Here is a 26,238-nt window from a genome sequence, read left to right on the forward strand (position 1 = left end):
AGAAGGGCCACCCCATGAAACCATAACAACCTTGTTTTTGTTTTAAATCCAGTAAAATTGGAATGATTCATCATCAGGACAGCAATTAGGGATTGGTCATATAGGTGGACAGGAAAAAGGAGGGGAGGCAGGGGAGGCAAGGCTCTTGCTGGGCATGCGGACATGATACCCAGGGCCCTGGCCGCACTTGCAATGGAGAGGAAGGGGTAGGACTGGGGCAGGGTGACAGTAGGTATGTCAGGGGTAGGTGGGGCGCTTGGATAGGGCTGCCTGGCTCTCACTTCTTGTTTTTGAGCTGATTGGCCAGCCAGTCCAGGCCTTCGTACAGCCCATCCCCGCTCGTGGCACAGGTGGCCTGAATGTACCAGTTACGGTGACGAAGGGAATGCAGGCCCAGCTTGTCTGTGATCTCAGCAGCATTCATAGCATTAGGCAGGTCCTGGAGCACAAGGGAGACACACAAAAAGAAGCCTCAGGATTTTTTAAAGGCTTCTAGAACACCCATCTACCAAAGAAATGTGTACCAGCACCTTCCCCTCCTCCTTTATTTTAGGAAACCCACAACAAGATCCTAAGGAGCTGCTTTGGATTTAGTCACCTTAGAACCCAAGATTCAAGGCACCAGAGGTCACTGTACTGAGGAATTGGAAACCAAATATGAGGTTGGTAGGGAAGTAGAGACGTGATTCAGACTGACCAAACAATCAGGTCTGTCTGACAGCAGGAGTGAGGCCAATTCTACTAAAGTAGATAATAGGCAAGATGAAAGAAAGATTTGAGGCGATCCCTGAGGACTGAAATGTTGCTAAATAAAGCTGGGGTGGGGCACAAGAAGAGGGACATAAAGAAGCCAACTACTCAATTTCCCACACTTCTAAAATTGAAAGCATAGTAACAGGGTTTCCCATATAACAGGCCCAAGACCCAGTGATTTCCACAGCCAATTTCCACAGCCAAATTCAGGGGTGGGAAGAAGTCTCACCTGTTTGTTTGCAAAAACAAGGAGCACAGCATCCCGGAGCTCATCCTCCGCCAGCATCCTCATCAGCTCTTCCCGGGCCTCATTTACTCGCTCCCGATCATTGCTGTCGACCACAAATATCAACCCTAGGGAGGCAGGGCATGGGCTGCACTAAGATGGCAGGTAACCCCTTGCCCCCAACCAAAAGACAACACCTGCCTGACACCCTCCAAATATTTGCTCCCTTTCCTCCCTTTCTCCCACCCCCAGAGCTGCAGCAGGGTAGCAGTTGGCCACACATTAACAAGAAAGACAGCCACACTCTCTGCTCATACTCAGCCAACCCATGCTAGGCCTGGGCATACCTTGGGTGTTCTGGAAATAGTGTCTCCAGAGGGGCCGAATCTTGTCCTGGCCACCCACATCCCACACTGTGAAGCTGATGTTCTTATATTCCACTGTCTCCACGTTGAACCCTTTGGAAGAAAACAGGCAATGGCCACTTGGCCTCAAACACTAGGCCCGCAAACAACATCACAATGAGATTGGTTCTGCTTTTCCCCAGTGGGGGCCATGACACCAACAATGGAAAAAAAGCTATGGCTTCCTCAGACCTGGTAATCCTTAACCTAGCAGCCTGAAGGCCAAATGAAAACCTAGGAGAAGTAGAAGAGGATGAGGAAGGTCAGTCAAGAGGTTCACAGTTGCCTGGGTAATGTGGGCCAACTTTTCTGACTTTTCCACTCGGTCTTTGGCTCTCCCTCCTGCAAAATGACTCAGCCCTATTCCAGTACTTTAGCCATCAGAGTTGGCTTCAGCTAAGATGTGGGGTCTGAGAGGCAGACTGAAGAAAGGGAAGTGAGCTGGCATCCTGGAGCCCCAAAGGCAGAGCCAGCTGACAATGCTGACTGGAGCCCCCATCTACATGGCAATGTTCTCCCTCCCTTCAGCAGACTGTAACCAAGATTGGCCACCAAAGATTTAACCCCAAGCAATTCCAGGCCTTTGGCAGGAACATCAAAGCCTTTCACCTGCTTTCCAAACAACACAGAGAACAAACCAACTCCGTGCCTGAGGGCAACTGTTGAGTGCCAGGCCATGGAAGCTCCCACATCAGGGAGAGCCAGATTAGGTGGGCAAACAGCAGCCCCAGCACCTACTAGTAACTTAAACAACACCCACCTCTTTTCTGAACTCCACAAATTGCATGGACTTTCCTGGGGAGAAGAGACCAGGTGGGGGAACCAGGAATAGGTGCTCTGCCCTGCCTCAGCTGCCAGCATGAAAGCCCACGTCCAAGCTGTGCTCTTACCAATGGTAGGGATGGTGGTGACGATCTCCCCCAGTTTCAGCTTGTATAGGATGGTGGTCTTTCCTGCGGCATCCAGGCCCACCATCAGGATGCGCATCTCCTTCTTCCCAATCAGGCTCTTGAGAAGGTTTCCAAAGATATTGCCCATGATCACAGCAGCTGCTTTCTAGGGACAGTGGGGCCCAAGTGGGGGCAGTGGCAGTCTGGTTTTGGCCTGGTCCCTGGTATGGAGGACTTGATCCTAGACAAAAGAAATACAAAATCGTACCATCATTTGCTGGTAAGGACTTCCAAGTAAATGGAATTTGCTAAGGTCATGGCTAGAGTTCATTCATGATAAACTGAGAGCCTGAGGGGACGTTACATACCAAGGCCCACTCAGATACATACTGAATCTCTGGGAACAGAAACAAAGCAGTAAACACTAAGGATCCCTGCTCTGCCAGTAATCTAACCATGTGACTCTGGCCAAGTTCCTTCACCTTTCCATATCTGCACCTGTAAACGGAGGGGAGATTGAATTAGATGATTTCTAAAGTCCCTTCAGTTCTGACATCCTATCCTATACCCCAAGGCATTGCAAGATCATTAATGCCCCTCCCTCTCCTAACCTTACCCTGAGACTTCTGGAAAGGATGGAAGTGGAATGAGGAGTGGCTTTCTGTGACTGCTGACAAGGTTCAGACTTGCCAGTTTCCCAAGGTTTATGCTCTCTGCTCTAATCAAGAGACTGCCCCTTCCCTTGTTATATTTCTGCAACTCCATCTTTCTTCCATACTAAAACAAATGGGACTTAAAGCTGCACTCCTAAAAGAGGCTGATCCTTTACACTCTGGAATGCCAGCTGCTAATGTTGTGCCCTGTTCAAACAACAGTGCACTGACAGTAGAGAGGTGGGGTATGGCGGGGCTACCCTTTACTCCTCAGTTAAGTGCATCCTAGGCTCACTGTGGCCCATCCAAGGAGAGCTGTTCCACATGGTCACGGCAATGGGGCAGTCATCTCGTTGGTTCTCTGCTTTTTCCCTAAGCCTTTTGGCCTATTCTCCACATAGTAGGGTGGTTTTAAAACCAAACTCAGGTCATATGATTCCCTTGTTAGAAACCCTCCTGTGGCTTCATAGCTCCTTTTCAGTAAAACCCAAGGCCCAAACCATGGCTTACAAGGTCCTACAGACCTACACTCCCCTCTACTTTTCTCATGAGATCTATCACTCTCCCTTGCTTACTCCACTCCAATTCCCCAATACTTTCCTTTCCTGCCTCAAAGGTTTTTTTTTTAAAGAGGCGAGGTCCTACCATTTTGCCCAGACTGATCTCAAACTCCTGGTTAAAGCAATCCTCCTGCCTTACCCTCCCAGGGTACTGAGATTATAAGCATGAGCCACCATGCCTGGCCCAAAGCTTTCATATTTGCTATCACCTCTGCCTGGAATGCTTCTCTCCCAGATAACCACCATGGATTACTCCTTCACCCCCTTCAGCTGTCTGTTCCATTGTCACCTACCAAAGAGGCCTCCCAAAACCACCTACATAACACACACACACACAGACACACACACCACTCCCTACCCCATTTATCCCGCTTTATTTTTCTTCATAACATTTATCACCATCTGACACATTATATATTTCTTGCTGATTATTTTATTCTTCCTATGATATCAGCTCCTTACGTGTTTTGTTCACTGCTCTGTCTTCAGTACCAAGAATCGTGCCTAGCACACGATAGTTGAATAACTGAACTAAGCTCCAGGGTCTCTAATGACTTTACTGGCAGCTCACTCAGATTGGATGCTATGCCTGGTATATGGTAGGCATGTAACCAATACCTACTGATGCCGGGCGCAGTGGCTCACACCTGTGTAACCTCAGCACTTTCGGAGGCCGAGGTGGGTGGATCACCTGAGGTCAGGAGTTTGAGACCAGCCTGGTCAACATGGTGAAACCCCGTCTCTACTAAAAATACAAAAATTAGCCAGGAGTCATGGCATGTGCCTGTAGTCCCAGCTACTCAGGAGGCTGAGGCAGGAGAATCACTTGAACCTGAGAGGTGGAGGTTGTAGTGAGCCAAGATCACACCATTAAACCCCAGCCTGGGTGACAGAGCGACACTCCATCTCAAAAACAAACAAATAAATAACCTGCTGAAAGGATGAACAGGAGTATTGAGAACCACTGTATCTATGCATCTACTTAGAACACTTCACTGGCAAAAAAGAAAAAAAGAAAAGAACCGTTGTAAAGGTACAAAATGTCTATCTGCTCACCCCAGCCACTGCCTCAAGAGAGAATCAGATTCTATGCACAGGATAGCCACAGAAATGCATCTTTGAAACAATAATAAAATGAGGATTGAGAATCACCCATACAAGCCAGTTCTCTGTGCCTGCAGGAGGCATGTGTCAGCGGGCAGCTTATTCAGCAATCACCATATGCCAGCTGCTGGCATTTTCTACAGTCTGGGAACCAGAGACACATACACACCCCAAACCCAGCAGCTGAAGGGACAGGTCAAGATAAAGTATGCCTAAACCCAAGCATGTGAAAGGTGGATGGGAAGGAATCCTATTTACAAGCTAAAGCATGGGGGTTTGGTGGGGTTTGGTTTTTTCCAAAACCTTGTGACATTTCCCCCTACCATCCTTCTCAGTTTGCAGCAAATTCCAAACTAGTGCAACTGAGCCAGATCAACAGTCCCTGAGACCAAAGTACTAGTTTGTCAAAAAAAAAAAAAAAAAAAAAAAAAAAAAAAAAAAAAAACGAAACAATGAGTGCTTATGGAGTGTTTCATCTTTAAAAGGCCTCCTCAGACAGCCACTAATGAGCCAGGTACGGCGCTCTCAGTAGGTTCCCCAGATGAGCCCTACCCTTGACCCAGAGGGTTCATACCCCAGGAAGAAGGGCTGGCTCAACCTTAGGGTTCAACTTCAGTTGAGTCACCTGCTAGCCTTCCTCCCTGCCCTACCTTCCTCAACTCACCCAGGTGGACAGACTCCTGAGGACCCTTGAGGGACCTACCCAGCTAAAAGCAGCTCCCAGGCCGGGCGCGGTGGCTCACGCCTATAATCCCAGCACTTTGGGAGGCTGAGGCGGGTGGATCACGAGGTCAAGAGATCGAGACCAACCTGGTCAACAAGGTGAAACCCCATCTCTACTAAAAAACACAAAAATTAGCTGGGCGTGGTGGCACACGCCTGTAGTCCCAGCTACTCAGGAGGCTGAGGCAGAAGAATTGCTTGAACCCAGGAGGCGGAGGTTGCAGTGAGCCGAGATCGCGCCATTGCACTCCAGCCTGGGTAACAAGAGCAAAACTCTGTCTCAAAAAAAAAAAAAGCAGCTCCCATCAACCTTGGCAATTTGTAGTAGTCTAACTTTTGGTTATATTACTAACACCTCCTGAAATTTAAACCTTCCGCAAGTCTTCCTAGTCTTTAGTCTGCTTCCTGCTCAGGCAGCCTTTCCTTCAGCTCCAGATGACACTTTGCTTTTAAAGGTGTGGTATCAGGCTTTGGCCCAGATTCTGAATTAAATGTATGCCACTCATTTATCTTGCTGTCCTTTATGACTGAAACTATTGCTGATTAAATGCTTACCAACTGTGAGTACAGTGGTGACTGAAAAAGATATAAGGAGCCAATATCCCTTGCCCCAGAACACAGGTACACTGTCCTTTGATTTGTTCCTTTCCTGGGCTGCCATGCTGAAGTCCTGGTTCAAAAAAGCTGATCCCAATGTTACATCTATTTCTATTTCCTGGCATGCCACATCAAGACTTTTGAATGACCTTAACCACTCAATGTGGCATTTACTACCTTGTGGAGTTTTTCTTCTTTTGTAAGTCTGTGTATTTACTGTCTCCCCAGTTAAACTGTGTATTCCCTATGGGCAAAGACTATGTCTACTTATTTTGAATCTGTCCTCCCTCTAGTGCTAAGTTCACTGTGGGAGTTCAATTAAGCACATTGGCTGATTTAAGCCTCATCTGAGGATGTCCTTATATTATTTCTTCTGTCCAGCAGGATTTGGTATTTCTATGTAATGCACAGTTAGTTGCTTAGATATCCTGTCAATTCTCAGCCATTTTCCACACATATTTGACCCAGGACTGGTTTGGGAACAACACAAAAGGACTAGAAGACTAGAATTGGTGGGATTCTCTCTTGGCATTTAATACGCAGTGGGACTCATGAATAACTGATAAAATATCTAACAGCTGGCTGGGCGTGGTGGCTCATGCCTATAATCCCAGCACTTTGGGAGGCTGAGGCGGGCGGACCACCTGAGGTTGGGAGTTCAACACCAGCCTAGCCAACATGGTGAAACCCTGTCTCTACTAAAAATACAAAAATTAGCTGGGCATGGTGGCACGCACCTGTAATACCAGCTACTTGGGATGCCAAGGTGGGAGAACTGCTTGAACCCAGGAGGTGGAGGGTGCAGTGAACAGAGATCACGCGACTGCACTCCAGCCTTGGTGACAGAGGAAGACTCTGTCTCAAAAAAAAAAAAAAAGGCCAAGCACGGTGGCTCACACCTGTAATCCCAGCACTTTGGGAGGCTGAGGCAGGTGGATCACTTTAGGTCAGGAGTTTGAGACCAGCCTGGCCAACATAGTGAAACCTCATCTCTACTGAAAATACAAAAATTAGCTGGCCGTGGTGCCAGGCACCTGTAATCTCAGCTACTTGAGAGGCTGAGGCAGGAGAATTGCTGGAACCGGGGAGGCGGAGGTTGCAGGGAGCCAAGATTGTGCCATTGCACTCCAGCCCAGGAAGACAACAGTGAGACTCCGTTTCAAAAAAAAAAATTAGCTGGGCATGGTGGTACATGCCTGTAGTCCTAGCTACTCCAGAGGCTGAGCCAGGATAATCACCTGAACCCAGGAAGCAGAGGCTGCAGTGAGAACTCCAGCTTGGGTAACAGAGTGAGACTCCGTCTCAAAAAAATATATATCCAGTAGCTATCATGTGTCTCCCTGACGCAGCCCAGGGCCTTGAAACTAGTGGACATTATGACTCCTCTTTATTTATTTATTTACTTAATTTATTTATTTGAGATGGACTCTCGTTCTGTCATCCAGGATAGAGTGCAGAGGCAGAGGTTGCAGTGAGCAACCAAGATCAAGCGATTCTTGTGCCTCAGCCTCCCAGGAGCTAGGATTACAAAGGCATGCGCTACCACGCCTTGCTAATTTTTATATTTTTAGTAGAGACAGGGTTTTGCCATGTTGGCCAGGCTGGTCTCAAACTCCTGGCTTCAAGCAATGTGCCTACCTGGGCCTCCCAAAGTGCTCCGATTACAGGCATGAGCCACCATGCCTGGTCATGACTCTTCTTTAAATATAATCAGGAGCTTGACTTAAATGAGCATTTCAAAGTGGATGCTGGCTTTGTCTTGGCTTTCCCTGTCCCTGCTATTACCAGAGAGCATGCTGCCCTACCACCAAGACAGTAGCAGCTTTCAGCTTTGCGCCATGAACGCAAATCTTTGGCTAAAGAGCCCATTCTCACTTTCACAATACTTTCCTAGAAAAAGCACTAGGAAGCAGAATGGCAAAGCAAACAAACCGTGAATCCTCTAAGTATTATATAGCCTATAGTTACTCTCTTTCACCACAGATGGAACTCCTGTGTTGATAGGGCAAAATGCCAGGGTTCCATTGGCTGTTGGAAACCAAGAATCAGCAGTTCAGACTGAAAGTGAGTAGCTCAAGATGAAGAATGGAATATACTAATATTGCTGTTAGAGGATATCTTCATGTTCTGTTTTACAGTCAGAAACTTTGTTAACACAGGTAAAAACAACAATAGGAACCCGAGTATGTGCTCTAGTAAAATCTGTGTGGGACACTGTAGGAGTTCAGTTAAGCACATCAGCTGATTTAAGCCTCATCTTAGGATGTCCTCACTTGAGGACAACTCACTGCCCCCACCTCACCCCCCCAGGAGAAGCAGGCTGTTATTGTAACTGGCTGCTCAGCCATCTTTCCTTGCGTATGTTGCAAAACATGCCTGCCTCAATCTCCAGGTGCTTTTGAGAGTCACACATCCCAGTCGGCCCATACTCCCTCGAATTGATTCCGGTGAATCATCCAAGAATGTGCTATGAGACATCTCTGAGCAAACTCCTGATCTGGCACTACCTCCTCCTCTTCAGCGTCCAGGAGAAGGAAGACCAGAGTCTTCCAAACCCTATGCTGCCAGGTACAGTGCAGTAAAAACAGCTTTGTTCTTAATTCTCAAACTGAAATATCAGTGATAGAGATGTTATTTTTAGCACAGCTAAGCAAACAGACCAATACAATTTAAGGAAACAAAAGCAGAGTATGCCTGTACTGAGTTTTCTTGGTGCAGCTTGCTTGTGACCTGTGTAAACTCCAAGTTTTTGCATCAAGAGCACTGAAATCAGAATACAAGAACTCCTAGATTAGTATCTCAATGGTTTCTACTGAACTTAAAGATTTCCCAAAGTCAAGAAATAGCTTCTGATGTCAGTTTTTATCCATTCATCAAACATTTATTGGGCATACTGAACTAAGGATACAGAGAGAAAGACAGTTTCTGTCTTCATGAAACTCAGTCTTTAATGGGAAACACAGAATTACAAAACAGTGGGAGGGTAAGAATAGAGTAAGCACATGGTATTATGTGGACAGAAAGCTGGAGCATTAAATCAAAACTGAAGGGTAAAGGGTGATTCCCAAACATAATTCTCAGGTCACACCTGAGCAGACTCCTAAAGGAAGAAGAGGAAGTAATCACACAATAAAGAGAAAATGGGGCAGAAATGTGTGCAAAGGCATAAAGACTGAGCCAGGGCCAGGCGTGGTGGCTCACGCCTGTAATCCCAGCACTATGGGAGGAGGAGGTGGGCGGATCATGAGATCAAGAGAAGGAGGTCATCCTGGCCAACATGGTAAAACCTCATCTCTACTAAAGATACAAAAATTAACTGGGCATGGTGATGCACGCCTGTAGTCCTAGCTACTCGGGGGGCTGAAGCAGGAGAATCACCTGAACGCAGAGGTGGAGGTTGCAGTGAGCCAAGATCGCACCACTGCACTCCAGCCTGGGCAACAGAGCAAGACTCCATCTCAAAAAAATAAAAATAAAAACTAAAAGACTGAACCACAGACACAGTGGCACACACCTGTAATCCCAGCACTTCGGAAGGCTGATGCAAAAAGATTGCCTGAGCCTAGGAGTTCAAGACCAGCCTGGGCAAAGTGGCAAAAGCCTGTCACTACAAAAAAAAAAAAGGCCGGGCGCGATGGCTCACACCTGTAATCCCAGCACTTTGGGAGGCTGAGGCAGGCGGATCACGAGGTCAAGAGATCGAGACCATCCTGGCCAACATGGTGAAACCCTGTTTCTATTTAAAAAAAAAAATAAATGAATAAAAAATTAGCTGGGTGTGGTGGTGCACACCTGTAGTCCCAACTACTCAGGAGGCTGAAACAAGAGAAATCACCTGAATCCAGGAAGTCAAGGCTGCAATGAGCCATGATCACACCACTGCACTCCAGTCCAGGTGAGAGAGAGAGTATGTCTCAAAAAAAGAAAAAGAAAAAAAAAGAACCTAAGTTTCAGATAGGACTTCTAAAAAAATTTATATAGATAATTTTCTTTTTTTTAAAGAAATGAGGTCTTACTCTATCATTCAGGTTCACTGCAGCATCCAAATCCTGGGCTCAAGCAATCCTATTGCCTCAGCCTCCCCAGTAGCTAGACCTACAGGCCCAATCATCATACCCTAGCTAACTTTTTTATTTTTATTTTTGGTAGAGATAGAGTCTCACTTTGTTGACCAGGCTGGTCTCAAACTTCTGACTTCAAATGATCCTCCAGTCTCAGCCTCTTTAAGTGAAGATTGCAGGCCAGGTGTGGTGGTTTATGCCTGTAATCCCAGCACTTTGGGAGGCCGAGGTGGGCAGATCACCTGAGGTCAGTTCGAGACCAGATTGGCCAACATGGTGAAACCCCATCTCTATTAAAAATACAAAATTTGCCAGGTATGGTGACGCATGCCTGTAATCCCAGCTACTCACGCAATAGCACGATCTTGGCTTACCATAATCTCTGCCTTCCATGTTCAAGTGATTCTCCTGCCTCAGCTGAGTAGCTAGGATTACAATGCCCACCACCACACCCAGATAATTTTTTTGTTTGAGATGGAGTCTTGCTCTGTCACCCAGGTCGGAGTGCAATGGCACAATCTCAGCTCACTGTAACCTCCGCCTCCTGGGTTCAAGCAATTCTCCCAAGTACTACTTGGGCATACTGAACTAGGGATTCAGAGAGGGAAACAAAAGTAGGAGAAGAATCTCCTACTTTTCTTGCAAGTATATGGGATTACAGGCACCTGCCATCATGCCCGGCTAATTTTTGTACTTTTGTAGAGACAAAGTTTCATACCATGTTGGCCAGGCTGGTCTTGAACTCCTGACCTCAGATGATCCACCCACCATGGCCTCCCAAAGTGCTGGGATTACAGGCCTGAATCACCACACCCAGCCCAATTTTGGTATTTTTAGTAGAGCTGGGGTTTCATCATGTTGGCCAGGCTGGTCTCGAACTCCTGACCTCAGGTGATTCACCTGCCATAGCCTCCCACAGTGCTGAGATTACAGGCTTGACTCACCACGCCTACCCAGATGGCACTTTTTATTAGCCAAAGCCAGGTTCAACTGGGAGGTAGCTTATTTGGATACAGCATGGTGGGTAAAAGAAAATGATGGAGAGAGATCCAAGATGGCTGATCACTAGCAGCTCAGGCACGTAGCTCCCAGTGAAAGCACAGAGAACGAGAGGACGCCACACTTTCAGATGAATATTTGTTGCTCATGGACCAAGAGATTCCCAGCGGAGGAGCCCCATGGGTCGCCAGAGCGACTCTTGTGGCCGGCAAGGCGGTTTTGCTGGTGCCTTAGCGCAGCAGTTCTTGGTGCAGAGTCCAGAGATTCCCGGGCAGAAAAGCACCATCAATCTTAACACCGCTGTTTTGGCTGGCGTAGTGGATTGCTCAGATTTCAGTGCTGGGAATCAACAAGTTGGACGTCTGCTCAGAGACCTAGTTAGAAAGTTGGTAATTACAAAGACGACAGAGGGATAAATATATAATGAAGGGAAGAAACCAGCCTAAAAAGGCAGAGAATACTCAAAATCAGAATGCCTCTCCCTCTACAGGGGATTGCAATTCCTCATCAGTAACTGAACAAGGCTTAATGGAGGACGAGTGTGTTCCAATAACAGAAGCAGGTTTCAAAAGGTGGGTGATAAGAAACTTCTGTGAATTAAAAGAACTTGTTCTAACCCAATACAAAGAAACTAAGAACCTTGAAAAAAGGTTTGATGAAATGTTAACGAGAATGGACAATTTAGAGAGGAATATAAGTGAATTGATGGAGCTGAAAAACACAACACGAGAACTTCGCGAAGTATGCACAAGCTTAAACAGTCAAATTGATCAAGCAGAAGAAAGGATATCAGAAGTCAAGGACCAGCTCAGTGAAATGAAACAAGAAGACAAGATTGGAGAAAAAAGGATAAAAACGAATGAGCAAAGTCTCCAGGAAATATGGGACTATGTGAAAAGACCTAATTTACGTTTGATAGGTGTACCTGAATGTGACGAAGAGAATGAATACAAGTTGGAAAATACTCTTCAGGATATCATTCAGGAAAACTTTCCCAACCTAGCAAGGCAGGGTAATATTCAACTCCAGGTAATACAGAGAACACCACAAAGATATTCTTCAAGAAGACCAACCCCAAGACACATAATCGCCAGATTTATTAGGGTTGAAATGAAGGAGAAAATACTAAGGGCAGCCAGAGAGAAAGGTCAGATTACCCATAAAGGGAAACCTATCAGACTCACAGCAGATCTCTCAGCAGAAACCCTACAAGCCAGAAAAGAGTGGGGACCAATATTTAACATCCTTAAAGAAAAGAACTTTCAACCCAAAATTTCATATCCAGCCAAACTAAGCTTTATGAGCGAAGGAAAAATTAAATCTTTTGCAAACAAACAAGTACTTAGAGACTTCACCACCACCAGGCCTGCTTTACAAGAGCTTCTGAAAGAAGCACTATACATATAAAGGAACAACAAATATCAGCCTTTCAAAAAATATATCAAAAAGCAAAGAGCATTAACACAATGAAAAATTTACACCAACTAATGGGCAAAACAGCCAGCTAGCATCAAATGCCAGTATTAAACTTATATATATTCTAATTGGATAAAAAGCCAAAACCCATCGGTATGCTGCATTCAGACCCATCTCACATGCAACGATACACAAAGACTCAAAACAAAGAGGAGGAGGAAGATTTACCAACCAAACAGAGAGTAAAAATAAATAAATAAACAAAAAGTAGGAGATGCAATTCTCGCCTCTGATAAAGTAGACTTTAAAGCAACAAAGATCAAAAGAGGCAAAGAAGGATATTACATAATGGCAAAAGGATCAATGTAACAAGAAGAGCTAACGATTCTATAGATCAACGAGACAGAAAATTAACAAGGACATCTAGGACTTGAACTCAGACCCGGAACAAGTAAACTTAATAAACATTTATAGAACTCTCCACTTCAAATATACAAAACATACATTCTTATCAGTATCACATCACACCTATTCCAAAAGTGACTACATAATTGGAAGTAAATCACTCCTCAGTAATCGCATAGCATTTCATAGGTTTAAATGAAATATTGGTTAGCTGCTTGTTTGTTATTTTCTTCCCTTATTCCTTCCTGTCTACATCATTAAGTATAATTATTGGTATAAAAGAGGTTTTCAATACCCATTACTAAACTGCATTCTAGCCTGGGCAAGAAAGCAATACTCCCATTCTCTCTCTCTCTTTTCCTTTTTCTTCTCTTCATTCTTTTTTTTCTTTCTTTCTTCAAAAAAAAAAAAGAAAAAAGAAAATGATGATGGGCGGGGCACAGTGGCTCACACCTGTAATCCCAGCACTTTAGGAGGCTGAGGGGGGCGGATCACCTGAGGTCAGGAGTTCAAGATCAGCCTGGTCAACATGGTGAAACCCCATCTCTACTAAAAATACAAAAATTAGCTGGGTGTGATGGTATGGGCCTGTAATCCCACCTACTCAGGATGCTGAGGCAGGAGAATCGCTTGAACCCAGGAGGCAGGGGTTGCAGTGAGCTGAAATCACAGGGGTTGCAGAGAGCTGAAATCACATCATTGTACTCCAGCTTGGGTGACAGAGTGAGACTTGGTAAGAAAGAAAAGAAAGAAAGGAAAGAAAAGAGAGAGAGAAAGAGAAAGAGAGAGAGAAAGAGAAAAAAAGAAAGAAGATGATGAGGGATGGGGTGGAAGAGATAAGCAGGGACTAGATCATGAAGGGCTTTAAAAGCCATGCTGAGTAACATGATCAGGTATGTTCTTTAGAAAGACTATTCTGGCAGAAGTTTCAGAAGCAAATTAGAGGGGGAAAGACTGGAGACATAGAGACTGCTCAGGAGGTATAGTAATACAGGTGAGAAATCACAAGTTCTTAACTAGAGGTGGAAACAGAGGAAACATCAAAATGGTAGAATCCACAGGATTTAATGAGTGCCTCAATATAGGCAGAAAAGTAGAAGAATCAAAGACGATTCCCAGGTTTCTGGCCTAGGGACTGGGTGGCATTTCTTCAGGAAAAAAATACAAGAGGAACAGATCTGAGGGTGAACATGTTCGTTTATATTATTACTGTTGTTTTTAGAAACCGGGTCTCACTCTACCACTCAGACTAGAGTGCAGTGGCATGATCATCACTCACTGCAGCCTCCATCTCCTGGGCTCAAGAGATCTTCCCACCTCAGCCTCCCAAGTAGCTAGAACTACAGGTATATATCACCATGCCTGGCTAATTTTTAAAATTTTTTGTAGAGACAAGGTCTCGCTATGTTACCCAGGCTGGCCTCAAACTCCTGGCCACAAGCAAACCTCCCACCTCAGCCTCCTAAAGTACTGGGATTATAGGTATGAGCCACTGTGCCTGGCCCCTCAATCTTAGAAAAGGACCTATGGCAATGTTCTTTTGTCCAGCCTTTGGATGTTGATGTAGAAGGATGAGATGCTAGAATAATCTTGAGACCATAAAGAGACAGACGTTAAAAACTCCAGAATGTCAGAGTGGAAAAACAGAAAAAACTCAGTTGGGTCCTTAATGACAGTATCAAGGTGGTAAATTAGACTTTTTCTTTTTTAGAGATGGGGTCTCATTACGTTTCCCAGGATGAAGTACAATAGCTATTCACAGGTGCCATCATGGTGCACTACAGCCTCGAATTCTTGGGCTCACGCAAGCCTGAGTAACTGGGATTACAAGCATGCACCACCATGCCTGGCTTCTTTTGTTTTTGAGATGGGGTCTTGCTCTGTCACCCAAGCTGGAGTGCAGTGGTGTGATTGTGGCTTACTGCAGTGGGAGGTCTGAGCAATCCTCCCACTTCAGCCTCCCAAGTAGCTGGGACTATAGGTGTGCACTACCATGCCTGACTAATTTTTGTTTAATTGAAGTTCTGCCATGTTGCTCAGGCTGGTCTTGAACTCCTGGGCTCAAGTGATCTACCCACCTTGGCTTCCCAAAGTTCTGTTATTATAGGCATGAGCCACTATACCCGGCTGGCTTCTTTTTTTTAAATCATAGTAAAATATACATAAAATTTACCATTCTAACCATTTTTAAGCATACAATTCAGTAGCTTTAAGTACATTCACAATGTAGTATAACCATCACAACTATTCATCTCCTGAACTTTTTCATCTTCCCAAACTGAAACTCTACCTGTTAAACAAAGTCTCCCCAATCCCCTTGTCCTTCTAGCTCCTGGCAAACACCATTCTACTGTCTCTATGAATTTGATTACTCTAGGTACTTTACAGAAGTAGAATCATACAATACATGTTCTTTAGTGTCTCCCTTTCTTACTCCTGACCTTAAGTGATCCACCAGCCTAGGCCTCCCAAAGTGCTAGCCAGGCAATGAGCCACCACATCTGGCCTATGTCTGCCTTTCTACTAGATGTCTTGCTATATGATTTAATAAATCCTTGAGGTAGGGCGTGGTGGCTCACGCCCATAATCCCAGGACTTTGGGAGGCTGAGGCGGCGGATCACCTGAGGTCGGGAGTTGGAGACCAACCTGAGGTCGGGAGCCTGACCAACATGGAGAAACCCTGTCTCTACTAAAAATACAAAATTAGCCAGGCGTGGTGGTGGTACATGCCTGCAATCCCAGCTACTCAGGAGGCTGAGGCAGGAGAATCGCTTGAACCTGGGAGACGGAAGTTGTGGTGAGCCAAGATCATGCCATTGCACTCCAACTTGGGCAGCAAGAGTAAAGCTCTGTCTCAAAATAAATAAAATAAATAAATAAATAAATCCTCTCAGCCTGCCGGGCACCGTGGCTCACGCCTGTATTCCCAGCACTTTGAGAGGCCGAGGCAGGTGGATCATCTGAGGTCAGGAGTTCAAGACCAGCCTGGCCAACATGGTGAAACCCTATCTCTACTAAAAATACAAAAATTAGCCGGGCATGGTGGCAGGCACCTGTAGTCCCAGCTACTCAGGAGGCTGAGGCAAGAGAATTGCTTCAACCGGGGAGATAGAGGTTGCAGTGAGCTGAGATCATGCCATTGCACCCCGGCCTGGGTGACAGAGCAAGATTCTGTCTCAAAAAAAAAAAAAAAAAAAAATTCTCTCAGCCTTTGAACCACATGTGTTTTCTATTTTTGCAACTAATACATCCTAACTGATATATCTAGGTATAGTGTACACAGTGGGAGAGGAGAAAAGGGCAAAGGCAGAAACCTGCCTGACGATAATATCAACATTTAAAGTAGTAGGAGCCAGGCACACTGGCTCACGGCTGTAATCTCAGCCCTTTGGGAGGCTGAGGTGGGCGGATCATCAGAGGTCAGGAGTTCAAGACCAGCCTGGCCAACATGGTGAGACCCCTGTCTCTACTAGAAATACAAAATTAGCTGGGCATGGTGGTTCATTTCTGTAATCCCAGCTACTCAGGAGACAAGGCTGGAGAATCGCTTGAAGCCAGGAGGCGGAGGTTGCAGTGAGCTGAGATTGCACCATTGCACTCCAGCCTGAGTGACAAGAGCGAAACTCAGTCTTGAAAAAAATAAAAACAAAAAATAAATAAAGTAGTGGGCAGAAAAGCAGGCCAGGAGTGAGAAGCAACCAGAGGGGTAGAAGGGAAATCAAGAGAGCAAGACATCATAGACACCAATGGGGATAGAACATAAAAAAGAAAAGAGGGAGGATCGAAAGCTATAGTTTTGGTACAAACTAAAACATATCTAACTAAATTAGGCCCCAATTAACTCAATTAGTGGTGTTTAGGCTCAGGCCAGAATTGTTATGGCAGCTTCCCATCTAGTCAAAGAACAATCCTGGAGGAGACTTCAGGACACACAAACCTGAAGGAAGCCACAGCTATGAAGGAGGATCCTGAACCACCGTCTGATGGAGATCCGAAACACCTGGGAAGGGTGCGGCTTTTACCATGGACAACCCTCAGCAAATGAGTCAGAACAGAGGACAAGGTCTTAGAATCCTAGCCAGATAAAACAGTGACAAGATAAAAACTAGACCCATTTGTTTCTATGGAATATTCTGTGGCATTGCCCTCTGCCCAAAGCTTTCAGCTTGCCTTATTCTTAGAATCTGACCAGCTTACAACTACTACAGCTCCTGATATTCTACAGCTGCTCCAATCCAATGCCCACATTTGTAGTTTTGGATATGCAGAATACTATACATTCCTAACTACAAAATCACTGAAACTCCAATAGTCAGCCTAGACCCCTAATAATCTTCTGCCCCCAATCTGGTCCCACTCTGCAAGTCAAGATGGAGCTGACAGTAAACTGCTTAAACAAGGAAGACATGATTTGGACAAGGCCATCGTTATACAGAGCAGCCTAAGGACACACAGGAACAGAGAACTGCCTACTTGGGGAATAAGAGTTATCTGTGATCCCTCAGCATCCCAAACACGCTTCTACTCTAGGACTTACTGCAGTATTCACGTTTGTCTGTTTTGCTTTCCAAAGCTGGAAATGCCCAATGTGCCTCTAGTTCATTACCGGTCAGCTGGAAATATTGACTCTATCAGCCACTGGATGGCTGGGCAGGGCTTGGGGTGGCTAGAGCCCTCTTGGGCCAGCCATCTTGGGTTTCAATTCTCACTATTACCATTTTTTGTGTATGCTATGATTGTTAAAAGGCTGGAAAGCACCTCACTAGACTGTGAGCTCTTTGCCAGCACAGACTATGCCTTATTCATGTTTCATGTGCCCAGCATCCAGCACCAATGACTGATCTGTAGCTAGTGATTGACATGCTTGTTGAGAACAGTTCTACTGAAGGCAGCAAAACACTTGCGGGGTTGAGGAAGACAGTATTCTATAGGTGGTCCCTGATCCTTTTCCCTGTATCTGACAAACTGAAGAAATGGTTTCCATGTCCTCAGAGCCCTAGGGTTCTCTCTTGAAGAGAGGAAAGATCAGAAGAGGCTGTAATTATACCCCACCATTAACTCCACTTTTGTCCATTTTATGTATTTGAATTCAAATAAAATTTTATTTAAGCTTTGACTGCTTTAAAAAATAAAGGACATAAACCATTTCAACAGAGAGTAAATACTCTCCAGCATCTTAAGCTCATGCTGAAGTTTAATCATTCATGCTTGACACTCCTGTGCATAAGCTAGGCCAGGCTTTCAGCAGTAATGGGAGAATTAAAAGGTACCAAGAGGCCGGGCGCGGTGGCTCAAGCCTGTAATCCCAGCACTTTGGGAGGCCGAGGCGGGTGGATCACAAGGTCAAGAGATCGAGACCATCCTGGTGAACATGGTGAAACCCCGTCTCTACTAATACAAAAAATTAGCTGGGCATGGTGGCGCGTGCCTGTAATCCCAGCTACTCAGGAGGCTGAGGCAGGAGAATTGCCTGAACCCAGGAGGCGGAGGTTGCGGTGAGCCGAGATCGCGCCATTGCACTCCAGCCTGGGTAACAAGAGCGAAACTCCGTCTCAAAAAAAAAAAAAAAAAAAAAAAAAAGGTACCAAGAGACCTGCCACACCCAGTCATCTCAACTTTCTTCAGGAATATGATAATAATGGTGGATTTCTAAAATCTTGAGCCATTTCCTTTCTGGTCTACATGGTGTGACAGATCCTCTGCATAAGTCCATGACAAAGCTCTAATACATTCATGAAATCCCTACTTTAGTCAGTTCTTCCCTAGACTATAATATGAAGCCTTCAAACATCTGTGGGACTCTTTCCAAAGGCTCCCGATGTCTTTTCTTTATCAAATAGTTTTATTAGCACTCTATCTATATTTGCAACAGATGTTACAGTGAAGACGGTACGGTACAGAGAATTATACAGGCATCACAATATCTAGGCCATAATATTTTGAAACAGATACTAAAAGGCAGACATTTTTTAAAGATTGGACTAAATGAAAAGAGTGAACTAAATGAAATGGAAGATCCTGAAATACTGACCGAGACCTAAAATAAGGGGACCTAGGAATCTAAATCCCTGACCTGGGTCATCAGGATGCTCTTTTCTAGAAGAGTGAACCATTATCTCAGAGTCACACTGACTTTTCTAACATGAATACTATTCTTGTGCCCCCATGTCCTCACCCTACATCCAAATTGATGGTTCAGGGCCCCTGCCTTGCTCCAGCTTCACCTCCCACTCAGGCAGCAGGAGCTGTCTCTGTGAAGCTGATGCTGAAAAAAGATTTTGCTGCTCATAAGCCTACGACCAGCATAGAAAGTCATGGTAACAATCATCCCTCTACACAAGCACCTCAGGCAGTAAGTTGTTCTTTTGTAAACCTCTTTTCCTCTAAGGCAGCTCTGAGTGTTCATATTATTAGTATTATGATGATGGATTATTAATAGCAGCTAACAGTTATTTGGTACTTACTATGTGCTTTGTACAATACTAGGTGCTTTACATTTATCTCATTTAATTCTACTGACAACCAAAAAAATAGTAATTCTCTTAAAAATCATATTAGGTAGATACTATCCTTACCTTTTTTATAGATGAAGAAAATAAAGATAAGAGAGGACAAGCAATTTTACAAGAAACATGCAACTGGTAATTAGCAGAAGCAGGATTTGAATCTAATTTTGTCTGATTCCAATAGCCACTCTTAATTACTACAACATTCTGTCTCTAAATTTACCTGCAACAAAAATGGTGAGGAGAGATCAGGCATGGTGGTTCATGTCTGTAATCTCAGCATCTTGGGAGGCCAACGTGGGAGGATCTAGTGAAGCCAGGAGTTCAAGACCAACCCTGGCAACATAGTGAGATTCTGTCTCTACAAAAAGTAAAAAATATTTGCCAGGCATGGTGGCGCACACCTGTGGTCCCAGCTACTTGGGAAGTTGAAGTGCAGGATGGCTTGAGCCCAGGAGTTCAAGGTCACAGTGAGTTATGATCACACCACTGACCTCCAGCCTAAGTGAATAAAAATAAAGGTATATAGGGAAGCAGATTCCAATTTCCCTCAGTTACATACTCAGCTTTAACCAACCTGGTTTTAAAGAAGTTCCTCTTTCTAACCAATAAATCCCACCCTCTGTCCTGAGTCCATTTCCTCTTATTATGACTCTAGTGTAAAAGAGTAGGGTGGATGTGCTCACTTCGGCAGCACATATACTAAAATTGGAATGATACAGAGAAGATTAGCATGGCCCCTGCGCAAGGATGACACGCAAATTCTTCGAGCATTCCATGTTTTGCGCAGTCTGGGAAGATCATTTCAGTATCTGCTAACTAGCACTAAGAAAATAGTGAGTCTAAGCAAAAAAAAAAAAAAACCCCAAAAAACAAAACACACACACACACACAAAGAGTAGGGTAGATGAACACACACTACAATATGACTCTGTGCACTTTTCACTCACTTCCACTCTTTCTAGTCTGCTGTCTACTCTTTTTTATACTTGCATTCAGTATAATAATAGCAGCTACCATTCGTTGGTACCAATTCTGTGCCAGACACCACACACATACATACAGCGGTCCCTCCTCCAAACTCTCCAGGATCCCAATTCATATATAACACTTCGAAGGACTTAGGTCTGATGGAGAGCTCCCTTTGCCCACAATGGGGAAGCAGGAAATCTGGGACTACAGATAATGACTCTGTATTCTAGTAATATTTTTCTTTTTGGGTCTTAGTTTCCATTATCTATACCTATTCTGTGCCTCTTAAGAAGGCAGAGAGACCAAGACTTATTAATTACAAAAGCCAAGGGTCTTTGTACCCTTGCTCAGCTATCTCCAGGCACTTTTGCTGACAGCCAAGCCATCTCTTGCCCTTTCCTTAAACTGTAGTTAGAAAGCTTGTTGAGTTCTATCTATTCACATTCTGAATTCATCATGGGTACCCACTGTTTGCATGGGCATTGTGGAAATCCAATTCCTGTAGTCAAGAAGTTTCTAGTCTCTTTGGAAAAGCGAGATAGACGCCTATAAAAATTCTAACTATGCAAGGTAATAATTTCATGCTGGGAAGCAGGACACATGTGAATATGTGGTACATGAGAGCCCTTACTGGCTGAATCCAAGGTCAATCATTCATTCTGTGAAAAGCTGAACCTTAATGGGTTCGTTTCTTAGAATGAACTTTTACAGACATGTTTTTCAAGCTCAGGTCCAATGGGCTATGATAATCCACTGTCCCATAACACTGTCCCATGTCCCAACTCATGGCAAGTGGAGACACCTACCCCAACAACAGACCCAAGACAAAATGGCAGCAAGGACTGTTACTACCTACCTGATTGAGAACAGGGAAGGAGGTATGCAGAGACTAGATTCGGTCCTGTTGCACTGACCCAAGCAATCAGACTCTTGCAGCAGATCTCCTCCCAATAAAACTTTCATGCCACAGACCAGGGGTGACCCAATCCAACAACAGCAGAGACAGGTTTTAGGTTACATTTCTCCCTCACCGGGATGACCTTACTATTTCTTCTCACTCCTGACCACATACCACAATCCTCCACCTCCACCACCACATTCCTCCTGGCCTGTACAGATGGAGACTCGTCATAAAGTAATCAAATAGGGAACTCCCCAAAAAGAACAGCTACCACTCGGCTAATCAAGCGGCCCGTATTAACTGGGAACTCCACCTCCCCAACTCCCCCTCCTCCCCTCAAACGATTCGCGTAAGCAATGGCTCCATTTTCTGTTCCGGGAATCCTGGTACTTCCTAAAGAAAGAAAGCGGATTGGAAGACACAAACTCAGGGCCAGTGACAAGATGCTCCCTCCTCCTGTGAGACCGCCCCCGCTCCGCCTGGGGGAGGAAGGCCCCACCTCTCTTCTCCCAGGAAGATCAGAACCCCTTCCCCCTTCTCCTGCCTCCTCTCCACCCTCTCCCCACCTGCTGCCCTCTTCCAACCTGCGGTTCCCTAGACTTGAAAGCGCAACCTCTACCAGAATAGCGTCCCTGTGGTGCCCCAGTATCCTGCCCCGTTGGCTATCCCCCAGACCCCCTACGCACCCCTACCCTATGATGGGGGAGGGGGTGTAACCACAGCAAGGCTTCTCTTCGGTCTCCGATTGCTAAGGTGGGGGAGGGAGAGGGAGTAGAAGAAAGCAGCGTTCCCTAGCCCTTTAACAGAAAAGATACAAACAGCCATCACGGCCCCCGCATCACCTCTCCCCGGACGGTTTTCCTCCCCCTCAACAGCCCACCTCCTGCAGGCGAGAACCTAACTGCAGCCCAGGTCGCCCCCTTGTGCGAGGTGGAGGACAAATCCGTGTGCGCCCCCCACCCCCACCCCAGCTCCGCGTCCTTCAAATGCTGGGGCAGGCGCGAAGCTGTCCCGACGCCCCCTCTCCGAGCTCTCGGGTGTAAAGGATCCCACCGCCCCACGCCAGGCAGTGCCGGGCGGGGCCCGGGAGGCGCTCTATCTCCTCAGCCCTCACCCGGACCGAGCCTCTTCTCTACCGGGACCCGCCTTCCCTTCCCAGCCCCTCACCTGTTCCTGCTATCAGCTGCACCGCTGCGGCCACCGCCTCCGCCCCGCAGATTCCGTTCCGCTCCCTCCGGCTCCCCAAGCCGACTTCAGCCCGGCTGCTACCCTGGCCCGTTCCCCGGCTCCCTCCTTCCTTCCCTCCACCTAGCACCGGAAGCCGCGACGACAACTGGAGCTGTGCAGCGTACCCCCACCCCCAGCCCAGGATACTTCCCACCTCCCCGATCGCGCGAGAGCTGCGCGGTAGCGAGCGGCAGTTCTCGCGAGACCCATCACCATGGCAGCGGCTGCAGCACAGGCAGCCGAGCGCTCGAGCTGGAGTCTGGGCGGGGGCCGGTGTTGGGGCTGGAGGCTGTGGGCGGCGGAGGCGGGAGCCGGGAATGGGAATGAGACAGTGAGGACGGAGGTGAGATTCCCAAGCTCCAGGGTTGTGCCTGGAATTTACGGACTGAGGTCACAAGTTGGCTGCGTTGGAGACTGGGGCTGGGCTGAGGGGCCCAGGAGCTCCTTGGGCAAAGCCGGCTTCAGGATATGGGGTCGTTGCTGTAGCCTGCCTTATCCAGCCAGACTTCATCTTTATTTCTTAATCTGGGCTAGCTGCAATACCCTGAGAGCCCTCGCTGCACCATTGTTGCTCACGATTCCTGAGACTATATTACTCCGGGGTCTGAATCGAGAGATCCTTTCCCATAAGGAAGAGGAAGGATAGTGATGAACTTTAACAGGCTAAAGGAAAACAGCTGGACTTTGGGCCAATTAGGAAGTTGGAACTTGAAAGAGGGAGAGGAAGTGTGCCTAGCTGAATAGAGATTTTAGTATCCCAAGGAAAAGTGAAGGACGTTGCACCCATATTTCTTGCTTTCTGCCCACCCCCTAGTTCCCTCACGCTCGGTTTTGCACCTGGTCTAGACATGCAGAGCTGCCTTGAAACTATCATAGCTGTGATAGAAGGGCACTAGGAATGCTAAGGAACAGAAGGTTCTTTAAGTGCCCACTCCCCTCATTTACAGCAGTGTAAGGGAGCAAACACATGGCTCTTCCCTAAGGCTTGAGCCAAAATTGTTGCTCTTCTAAATTTATTGCCTTCGTTGGTTTTGTTTGTTTTCTTGCTTCCAAGAAGAACTAAGCTGGGGCCTGGCCCTGTGGTTCACACTTGTAATCCCAGCACTTTGGGAGGCTGAAGTGGGTGGATCACTTAAGGTTGGGAGTTTGAGACCATCCTGGCCAATATGGTGAAACCCCATCTCTACCAAAAAATACAAAAATTAGCTGGGCATGGTGGCTCACCCCTGTAATCACAGCTACTCAGGAGGCAGAGGTTGCAGTGAGCCTAGATCTTTCCACTGCACTCAAGCCTGGGTGACATAGCAAGACTCTCTTAAAAAAAAAAAAAAAGAAAAGAAAAAGCTGGGCTGGGCCTGGCGTGGTGGCTCAAGCCTGTAATTCCAGCACTCTGGGAGGCGGAGTCTGGCGGATCACCTGAAGCCGGGAGTTGGAGACCAACCTGACCAACATGGAGAAACCCCATCTCTACTAAAAATACAAAATTTGCCGGGCATGGTGATGCGCACTTGTAATCCCAGCTACTTGGAAGGCTGAAGCAGGAGAATTGCTTGGACCTGGGAGGCAGAGGTTGCAATGAGCCAAGATTGCATCACTGAACTCCAGCCTGGGTGACAAGAGCAAAACTCCATCTCAAAATTTAAAAAAAGCTCCTAGAGGCCGCCGTCAGAGCCACCATCTTGTGGGAGCGAAACCAATGCCTGGCTCAGAGCAGCAGCCGCTGAGGTGTCCCTGGCCAATGTCCTTCCACCTATCCACAAGCATGGGGAACATCTTCGCCAACCTCTTCAAGGGCCTTTTTGGCAAAAAGGAAATGCACATCCTCATGGTGGGCCTGGATGCTGCAGGGACGACCACGATCCTGTACAAGCTAAAGCTGGGTGAGATTGTGACCACCATTCCCACCACAGGCTTCAATGTGGAAACCGTGGAATACAAGAACATCAGCTTCACTGTGTGGGACATGGGTGGCCAGGACAAGATCCGGCCTCTGTGGCGCCACTACTTCCAGAACACACAAGCCCTGATCTTCGTGGTGGACAGCAGTGACAGCGCGTGAACGAGGCCCATGAGGAGCTCATGAGGATGCTGGCTGAGGATGAGCTCCGGGATGCTGTCCTCCTGGTGTTCGCCAACAAGCAGGACCTCCCCAACGTCATGAATGAGGCCGAGATCACAGACAAGCTGGGGCTGCACTTCCTACGCCACAGGAACTGGTACATTCAGGCCACCTGCGCCACCAGCGTCGACGGGCTCCATGAAGGATTGGACTGGCTGTCCAATCAGCTCCGGAACCAGAAGTGAATGCGACCCCCCTCCCTCTCACTCCTCTCACCCTCTGCTTTACTCTCATGTGGCAAACATGCGGCTCATGGTGTGAGTGCCAGAAGCTGCCTCTGTGGTTTGGTCACCGTGTGCATCGCACCGTGCTGTAAATGTGGCAGACGCAGCCTGCGGCCATGCTTTTTATTTAATGTAAATAGTTTTTGTTTCCAGTGAGGCAGTTTCTGGTACTCCTATGCAATATTACTCAGCATTTTTTATTGTAAAAAGAAAAATCAACTCACTGTTCAGTGCTGAGAGGGGATGCAGGCCTGTGGGCACCTGGCCTTCAGGAGTCGCTGTGTTGGGAAAGCCGGGCACGCGCTTGGCTTTAGAGCTGGGTTGAAATCCATTTTGGTGGTTGGTTTTTAACCCAAACTCAGTGCATTTTTTTAAATAGTTAAAAATCCAAGTCGAGAACACTTGAACACACAGAAGGGAGACCCTGCCTACCATAGATTTGCAGTTACAGCCTGGATGCCGATCGCCAGCCTGGCTGTTCCCCTTGGGACGGCAGACCGCGATCAATTCTGCATGGTCACAATAGAGATCCCGCAACTCGCTTGTCCTTGGGTCACCCTGCATTCCATAGCCATGTGCTTGTCCCTGTGCCCTCATGGTTCCCAGGGGCCAGGCTGGGAGCCCACAGCTGTCCCACTCTCCTGCAGGCCGCCCCATCCACCTTCAGGCAGCCTGTGGGAGACAGGGTCCCACCTGTCCCTCGGTCAGCATGTGGCCAGAGTGAGTCTGTCATCCCCAGTACTTGTGCCCGCTCAGACACTTTGGCAGGATGGCTGGGGCCTCACCAGCAGGAGCGCGTGCAAGCCGGGCAGGCAGTCCACCTAGACCCACAGCCCCTCGGGAGCACCCCACCTCTGTGTGTGACGTAGCTTTCTTTCCCTCAGCCTGCAAGGGTCCGATTTGCCATTGAAAAAGACAACCTCTACTTTTTTCTTTTGTATTTTGATAAACACTGAAGATGCTGGAGCTGTTAAATTTATCTTGGGGAAACCTCAGAACTGGTCTATTTGGTGTTGTGGAACCTCTTACTGCTTTCAATACATGATTAGTAATCAAAAAAAAAAAAAAGCTCATAGATTGCCACATATGTCTATCTCCTTGTCATCAATTCCTGGTTTATGCACTTAGCAGTCCCTAAACCCAGTCTGTTTTCTCTCTTATGTTAACCTGATGAATAACGTGACCCTAGAATGTCAAACCAAGGGGACCTTAATTTAAGATGGTAAGGGATGAGATAGATACAAGGAAACTATTTATAACAAGAAATTATATCTGTCCTGGGCATTGCTGTTAAGGGCCTCTGCCCTGCTAATCTCTCTGTTTTTTTTAAGAGACAGGATCTCACTGTGTTGCCCAGGCTGGAGTGCAGTGACTATTCATAGGAGCGATCATAGCACACTATAGTCTTGAATTCCAGGGCTCAAGTGATCCTCCTGCCTTAGCTTCCTGAATAGCTGAGACTATAGACATGTGCTGCTGTGCTGGGCAGCTCTGTCA

General features: G+C 46.6%; 1 protein-coding gene, 1 non-coding gene and 1 pseudogene across 3 annotated transcripts; 2 read left to right on the forward strand and 1 right to left on the reverse strand.

Moving 5' to 3' along the window:
- Nucleotides 1–15: 15 nt before the first annotated feature.
- Nucleotides 16–22,527, reverse strand: ARF3 (ADP ribosylation factor 3). 2 transcript variants are annotated; one of them, XM_012441301.2, is made up of 5 exons: nucleotides 22,339–22,527; nucleotides 2,274–2,514; nucleotides 1,327–1,437; nucleotides 983–1,107; nucleotides 16–439 (listed from the first exon to the last, which is right to left on the reverse strand). In XM_012441301.2, the coding sequence occupies exons 2-5, from the start codon at nucleotides 2,419–2,421 to the stop codon at nucleotides 278–280; spliced, it is 546 nt and encodes a 181-aa protein (XP_012296724.1). In that variant the 5' UTR covers nucleotides 2,422–2,514; nucleotides 22,339–22,527; the 3' UTR covers nucleotides 16–277. The 2 variants fall into 2 exon arrangements, with proteins under 2 accessions (XP_012296724.1, XP_012296725.1); XM_012441302.2 differs by lacking the exon at nucleotides 22,339–22,527 and adding an exon at nucleotides 21,127–21,367.
- LOC135275458 (U6 spliceosomal RNA) lies at nucleotides 19,977–20,083 on the forward strand. The gene has a single exon (XR_010343091.1). It is a non-coding gene; the product is annotated as a U6 spliceosomal RNA (small nuclear RNA).
- Nucleotides 22,528–22,704: 177 nt separating the features above from the next.
- On the forward strand, nucleotides 22,705–25,822 carry LOC105709433 (ADP-ribosylation factor 1-like; annotated as a pseudogene).
- Nucleotides 25,823–26,238: the final 416 nt, after the last annotated feature.

This window comes from Aotus nancymaae, unplaced genomic scaffold (assembly GCF_030222135.1).
Source record: "Aotus nancymaae isolate 86718 unplaced genomic scaffold, 86718_ANA_hifiasm-v0.15.2.pri h1tg000016l, whole genome shotgun sequence".
Taxonomy (NCBI): Eukaryota; Metazoa; Chordata; class Mammalia; order Primates; family Aotidae; genus Aotus; species Aotus nancymaae.